General features: G+C 52.9%; 2 protein-coding genes across 2 annotated transcripts; both read left to right on the plus strand.

Annotated features, from left to right (window-relative positions):
• Window positions 1–1102: 1102 nt before the first annotated feature.
• LOC309550367 (uncharacterized protein) lies at window positions 1103–1999 on the plus strand (the record flags this gene model as incomplete). The annotated part of the gene is made up of 1 exon (XM_082250763.1): window positions 1103–1999. A coding segment is annotated over one exon (897 nt), but the record flags the coding sequence as incomplete, so codon positions are not given.
• A 756-nt stretch (window positions 2000–2755) lies between these two features.
• LOC309550368 (uncharacterized protein) lies at window positions 2756–6027 on the plus strand. The gene is made up of 2 exons (XM_082250764.1): window positions 2756–3657; window positions 4555–6027. Exons 1-2 carry the CDS (start codon window positions 3033–3035, stop codon window positions 5943–5945), a joined length of 2016 nt encoding a protein of 671 aa, XP_082106890.1. The 5' UTR covers window positions 2756–3032; the 3' UTR covers window positions 5946–6027.
• The last annotated feature ends 677 nt before the right edge of the window (window positions 6028–6704 follow it).

Raw genomic sequence — 6704 nt, forward strand, 5'->3', positions numbered from 1 at the left:
CACAATGCATATGCTGCTGCAATGGCAGCTTTTCAGCAGACTGACAATATCTATTCTTTTAATTTGTATTTCTTTTGTCATGTCATTTTTTTTATTTTTCTTTTCGCAAAGTTTATTTCAGTCCACCACCCTTTTCCTACAAACCTATAGATAGCAAGGGCCAGAATTTCGACAAGACAGCCAGCTAATACACGCAGAGTGTGTAAAGGCCCGATATGAAGCCTACGTACAAGTCGAAGCTAGGATGATGCAGAGTCCTGTTGAACGGCTTGACTTTTCTCTACTTCCCTCTCTGTAGTCAATGAGTCGGCTAGTACTCCGACAGTCGAGGGATTTTCTGGCCTGTGTCTCCCTCTAGTGGGTTCCTTTGTCCACGTGAACAGGAGGCGGCTCTATGCAAATCCTAGCCCTCGTTAGGCACACCGAGGAGCACCCGATGGATACATGTGTTTGTAATCTGTATTTGGCCTTGCTTGCTTAAAGTTTGGATTGACGAGCAAACTGGCCTTGACCCCGAAGGTGCTAAATGGACAGGTGTCTGGGCGTGTTTAGACCATAGGCTATAGGAAGGAGGAAGTAGGCCTCAGGCATAGCTAGGTGTGAAAGTCTGAGGATTAGTGGCTTTGGGCAAACAGCAGGGAGCCAGACGGGAGGCAGCAGATCTCTGCGAGCGATTGACGTCGCCCTGGACGCCGCTCGCTCGGAAAAGACGATAATTGGGTTATCGCTTCTCGGCCTTTTGGCTAAGATCAAGTGTAGTATCGACTTTAGCCCTTAGGGGTGTCTCTGCTTTACGGCTAGGACGTTGAGAAACATTTGTATCTATCCAAGCCATTTGGTCCTTGTGGGGTACCCTCTGCTCGGCCTTGTAGGATCGTTGATTAAATTCAGCTTCACCTACTCGCTGCTATTGGGTTAGAGGCTTAGCCCCCACAAGGAACGAGATTGCGATCTTCCCTCCTCCCCCCCACTCTGCGCTACTACCTTCGGGCAGTAGGCGCACAAGGGCCTTTTTAAAGGCTGCGAAAGAGTGAAGACGCCGAGGAATAAGAAGGAAGCCGCCGAAGTTCTCCTGAAGCGACTACCGACGAACTCCTCCGTCATGGGGAAGAGCACTGGGAAGAAGAAGCATGTCCCCGCCATTTCTGCCAAGACTTCGGGAGAAGTCGCTTCAACCTCCACCCCCACCCCGGTGGCCGTTAGCCAGTCGGGCTCAGCAAGGCCAACCAGGTCCGCAGACGGGCTTCCTACCCTGGAACCCTGGATGAGGCAGACAGTGGTGCTGCAGCTGAAGGAGGTGGACGGAAGAATCCCCGACATGACCCCGGAAATCTTTGGCAAGAAAATGATCCTCGAGCAGGGGTTCAGCAAGGCGGAGACACTGTCCGTGCAGACCTTCATGAAAGGTATATTCTATATAACTTTTGTGTCTTTACAGGTCTGTAGAAGATACTGGGAGGCGGTGAAGAATTGTGGCCCGGAATCCCCTTTCCGCAACTTCGTTGCGAACACTCCCATTCAACGGGATGAAAGGCGGGTGACGGTGTCCATGAGGAATCCCCATACCCCAGCAAAAGACATCGCTACCTACCTCCAGAGGTTTTGCATCGTGGCCAAAGACCCAGTCCGAATCCTCGATGTCAACGGCTTCTGGACAGGTAAGTGGGCAGTTTCTTGCAGGTTAAGGAGAGAGCCTTCGGGGGATCTCCAACACCTGAAGCCCTGCTTCTCTCTGGGAACCTCCGCAGGACTCCTTTACTACGCAGACATGCCCCAGACCTGTCGCAGGTGTGGCATGCAGGGTCACGTAAGTTTTGGTTGTCAGGAACCTTCTTGCAGGTTCTGTCGGGCTACAGGCCATGAGACCAAGGATTGCCCGAGGTCCAAGACCTGTAACCTCTGCGGATTGGCTGAGCACGTCTACAGAGACTGCCCCCAGAGATCCCGGTCCTACGCTGGAGCCCTGCTCAAGGGCAGAGCCCCAGACAGCGCTGGGAAAAAGAAGCCAGGGGAAAAGACTGCGAAGGAACCTCGGAAAGCCACTGGTGAGTCCCCCCCTCCCCAGGCCCCTACCACCTCCTCCGACCCATCCCTCCCCAACCCCCCTGAGTCGGAGGTGACCTCACCTGCCCCTGCCCCTCCCCCCTCCCAGCCCCCCCCCGCCCTGTCCTCCATGGAGGACTTCCCCACCCTGCCCACCGCCCCCCCCACCCCACCCCCCACCAGCAAAGGCCGAAAACGGAACCTAGACAGCCCGACAACTGAAGAACCCACCAAGCGGCCCACCGTGGCCCAGCAAGATGACATCGCTGGACTGGACCCAGTGGTGGAGGACCTCGAGGACCTTGAGTCTGCGGGGGAAGATGAAGGAGAAATGCAGGAAGGTAAGGATCTGGCTCCCCCAGAGACTGACCTCACCCAGGACCTGATGGACAGCATCCTCGAGGAGAACGGCCTGAACCAGGACACTGGACAGGCACAAGAGGCAGTGGAAGAACCACCCCCCCCTCAGGGGAGGTAAGTTCAGCCCACCTGCTAACTAGCCCCTTCATCTCCTTTACATGATGGCAGAGATCTCTATCTTTTCCATTAATGTTAGGAGCATCAAGGATGCGTCTAGAAGACAGGTGGCGCTGACATTTCTTTCCACACAGCAGAGTGATGTCTACATGCTTCAGGAGTGTGCCCTACCCTTCTCGAGGAGGTACACTCATCTGTCCTCCCAGTGGACCCATGGTCCCTCCTACTGGTCCGGGGGTGTCGATTGTAAGTCTGCAGGGGTAGCCATTCTTGTCAGGGGTGGTCGTTTCACGGTTGACTCCGTCCAGGAGCTCGTCTGTGGCCGTCTTTTGGTCGTAGACGGCTCGTGGGCGGGAGAGCCAGTTAGGCTCATCAACGTGTACGCCTCCCCAGATAAGAATGAGCGACTGGAGCTTTTCCAGACCCTGCGGACCCAACTCGTCACCACCAGGGCAGTAGTAATCGGCGGTGATTTTAACTGTCCGATTGAGGAGGATGGGCGCAGCTCCAGCATGTACGCAAAGCTCGACACCACGTCTAGGCTGCTCAGGGAGATGATCGCGGAGGCTTCCTTGAAGGACGCCGTGGGATCCATAGGGAAAGGTTCCGTGAACTATTCGTGGTGCCGTCCTGATGGATCCGTGCGTTCTAGGATAGACTTCGTGCTCACCTCCAAGACAGTCAGACATCGCGGGTTCTCCATGGTCCCCTGCTTTTTCTCTGACCACAGGGCCATTCACTTTCGGGGTGACCTGGGCGAGGGCTTTGCCCCCGGTCCGGGCTCCTGGAAGCTGAATGGTACCCTGCTGGAAAATGAGGAACTGCTGGAGGAACTCAGGGAGGCCTACATTTCCTGGAAGGAGGACAAGAGGTTCTTCAGAAAGGTAAGTGACTACTGGGAGTTTGTGAAAGTCAAGCTACGCAGCTTCTTTCAGGCAAGGGGACGCCAGCAAGTGTGTGCCAGGAAGGGGGAACTCAGGAGACTGCAACGTCAGATGCAGTCCCTGCAGGACCTTCACCACTGCGGCTGGGACGTTAGGCAGGACCTGGAGGACACCAAGAAGAGCCTGAAAGGACACTTCGAGGAAGAATCCAGGCACCTCGTCTTCCGTTCCAAGGTGGAGAATCTTGAGAAAGGTGAGAAATGTAACTCTTTCTTTTTCAGGAAACTCCACTCAGGACACACTCCCTTGTCTGAGCTGCGGGACGAGACCGGAACACTCCAGAAGGGGAAGGAGGCTGCGATGCAAGTTGTCAGCGACTACTACACCAACCTCTACTCCCCGAAAGAAACAGATACGGCTGAGGCCGACAGGTTCTTGTCAGGTATCACTAACCAAATTGATCCTGCAGGTATGTCGGCAATCAACGCCCCCTTGGCGCTGGAGGAGCTGCACTCTGCCGTCAGATCCTTTAGGCAAGGCAGGACCCCGGGCTGCGACGGTCTCCCAGCGGAGCTCTATGTAGCGCTGTGGGATCTCGTTGGCCCGGACCTGCTCGAGCTGTACGAGGAGATGGTGGTGGAGGGCACAATGCCTCCGTCGCTGAGGGAGGGGATGATCACGATTTTGTATAAGCGGAAGGGGGAGAGATGGGATCTGAAAAACTGGCGTCCCATCTCTCTCTTGAACGTGGACTACAAAATCCTCGCCAAGGTTTTGGCCAACAGGCTGAAATCTGTCATCGGACAGATCATCCACCCGGATCAGACTTGTGGCATTCCTGGCCGCAGGATTGCGGACAGCCTTGCGCTTGTCCGGGACACGGTCCAGTACATTCGAGGCCGCCGTGTGCACGCGGCCCTGGTCAGTCTTGACCAGGAAAAGGCCTTTGACCGTGTCTCCCACGAGTTTATGTGCAGAGCTCTGCGCAGGTTTGGTCTTGGGGACATGTTTTGTTCGTATGTGAATGTGATGTATGATGACATTTGTAGTACGGTGTTGGTGAATGGCTGGAAAACTGACCCTTTCCCTGTTCTCTCTGGGGTCAGACAAGGCTGCCCTCTCTCACCTCTGCTTTTTGTTTGCTGTATAGAGCTCTTTGCCGAATGCATCCGACAGAACCCAGAGATCAGAGGGATCACCGCACCGGGACCGAACAGAAGGGTTGTCAAGTGCTCACTCTACATGGACGACGTAACGGTGTTCTGTGCTGACCAGCGCTCCATCGACTCGCTCGTCCAGACCTGTGAGGACTTCGGCAAAGCTTCAGGGGCAAAAGTCAACTGCGGGAAGTCAGAGATCATGCTCTTCGGAAAGTGGTTCCTGCCTTCTTCTGCATCCATCCCTTTCAGCGTCAAGGCGGACTTCATCAAAATTCTTGGAGTTTGGTTTGGAGCTGAGGGCGCAGCCCTGAAGTCTTGGGAGGAGAGACTGTCCAAGATGAGACAAAAGTTTGGACTATGGAGCCTCAGAGAACTCACCATCGAAGGGAAAACACTGGTACTCCGCAGCGAGATCCTCCCTGTGTTGCAGTACCTCGCCCAGGCCTGGCCTCCCCGGGTCAACACCTGCAAGGCCATCACCAGGGCGGTGTTCCACTTCATCTGGGGCTCCAAGATGGACAGAGTGAAGCGTGCAGTCATGTTCAAGGAACCCCTCAAGGGCGGTAAGGGCGTGCCCGACATCGCAACGTTACTGGGGGTGTTCTTTGCCTGCAACTGCATCCGCAGAACTTTGATTGACAGAACTTCGGACTCTGGAGGCAACTCCATGTCCCGTTTTTTCCTCCTGCCTCTCTGGAGGTCCCTTGGATGGGACAAATGGGACAGCTCCATCCCCTACAACTGGGACACTCCTTGGTACTACTTGGACACTTTCAAGTTCATCAAGGAGCTGGGGCTACATGGAGTTAAGCCCGACTTGTGGAAGCCAAAAACTATCTACAAGTTGATCAGAGCATCGGACATTGCTGAGACTGTTCCAGGCCTCCCTTCAGCCACTTGCAAAGTGGTCTGGAGGAATGTTTCTTCAAAGAGACTCACCAACAGGCATAAAGATCTGGCGTGGATGGCTGTCCAGGGGGGTTTGCCACTCAGGACATTTATGCATGCCAGAAACTTGTGCAGATACAGGCACTGCCCCTTTTGTATCATCCATGAGGAAACGTCTTTCCACGTTTTCTGGGAGTGCTCATTTGCACAGAACCTGTTGAGGGCCTTGGAACCTGAACTTAGAGACTTTGTTCCACAGACTGCCATCACACATTTTGCTGTGCTGAATGGACTTTTTCACGGAACATTTTCCCAGGAGGACATTGACAACGCCTGGCGGGTGTTGTGCTGCTTTAGGGACGCTTTATGGTGCGCCAGAAAGCGCCTTATCCACCAGCGGGAGAGGATGTCCATCAAGGACTGTCGCAGACTGGTTCACAGTCTGCTCAGAGACTATAACCTGATGGATCTCATGGAGGAAGAGGAGGTCTGAAGATTTCCCCTTCCCCCACTCTCCCTTGTGTGTCTTTGTCCATTCAATAAAGCTTCGGGCCTGTGATTTCATTCCCCTCCCCTTACCCCACTCTCCCACTCCCCTATCACACCTGTTGCTTTTTGAAACGTAATATTGTTTGATTGATTCATGCTACGTATAGATAACGTTTCTCAGTTTCATGCTTATAGGGGTATTGCGGCGTCATGCATGATGTGATGGCGCGGGGTATCCTTACTCCGCACACCACATCAGGCATCATACCGCAGAATGAATGTATGTGATTGAATGTATTTATTAGTATGACCGGAAATGTATTGTAATGTAGTGTATTTATGCGCTGCGTCGCAGTACAGGGGAGAATGTACCCCGACAAAAGTATTGTTTTTTGTATATCTTTTATGCAAAATAAAGATTACATTTTCAACAAAAAATCTGTTCTTATCAGTTTAATATCTGATACGTCCCCTATCTGGGGACCATATATTAAATGGATTTTTAGAACAGGGAGATGGAAGAAGAGCTTGCTCTGTCCACTCCACGCATCGACCTGGTATTGCAGTACCTCCAGGACCGGTGCACCCCTTTCTTATGCAGTTTTCAAAAAACAGATTGAAATGAAAAACTTAACAAGAAGGTTTTTCTGTCTTTTGCTTGCAATGTTGTTTGCTTGTGTTCTTTCTCGTTGAGTTGTTCGCAGTCCTTTTTTTTTTTTTTTGTTTTGCAATAAACTGGTATTTAACCCCTGTGTGTTTGTGT

This window comes from Pelophylax lessonae, assembly GCF_965119305.1.
Source record: "Pelophylax lessonae genome assembly, chromosome: 3".
NCBI classification, from domain to species: Eukaryota; Metazoa; Chordata; class Amphibia; order Anura; family Ranidae; genus Pelophylax; species Pelophylax lessonae.

Excerpts from the sequence above, each read along its gene's own strand:
- LOC309550368 (XM_082250764.1), top strand. The coding sequence starts at position 3,033 with ATGTACGCAAAGCTCGACACCACGTCTAGGCTGCTCAGGGAGATGATC. Across the intron at positions 3,658-4,554 it reads GGTGGAGAATCTTGAGAAAG|AGCTCTTTGCCGAATGCATC; the intron begins GTGAGAAATGTA and ends TTTGCTGTATAG.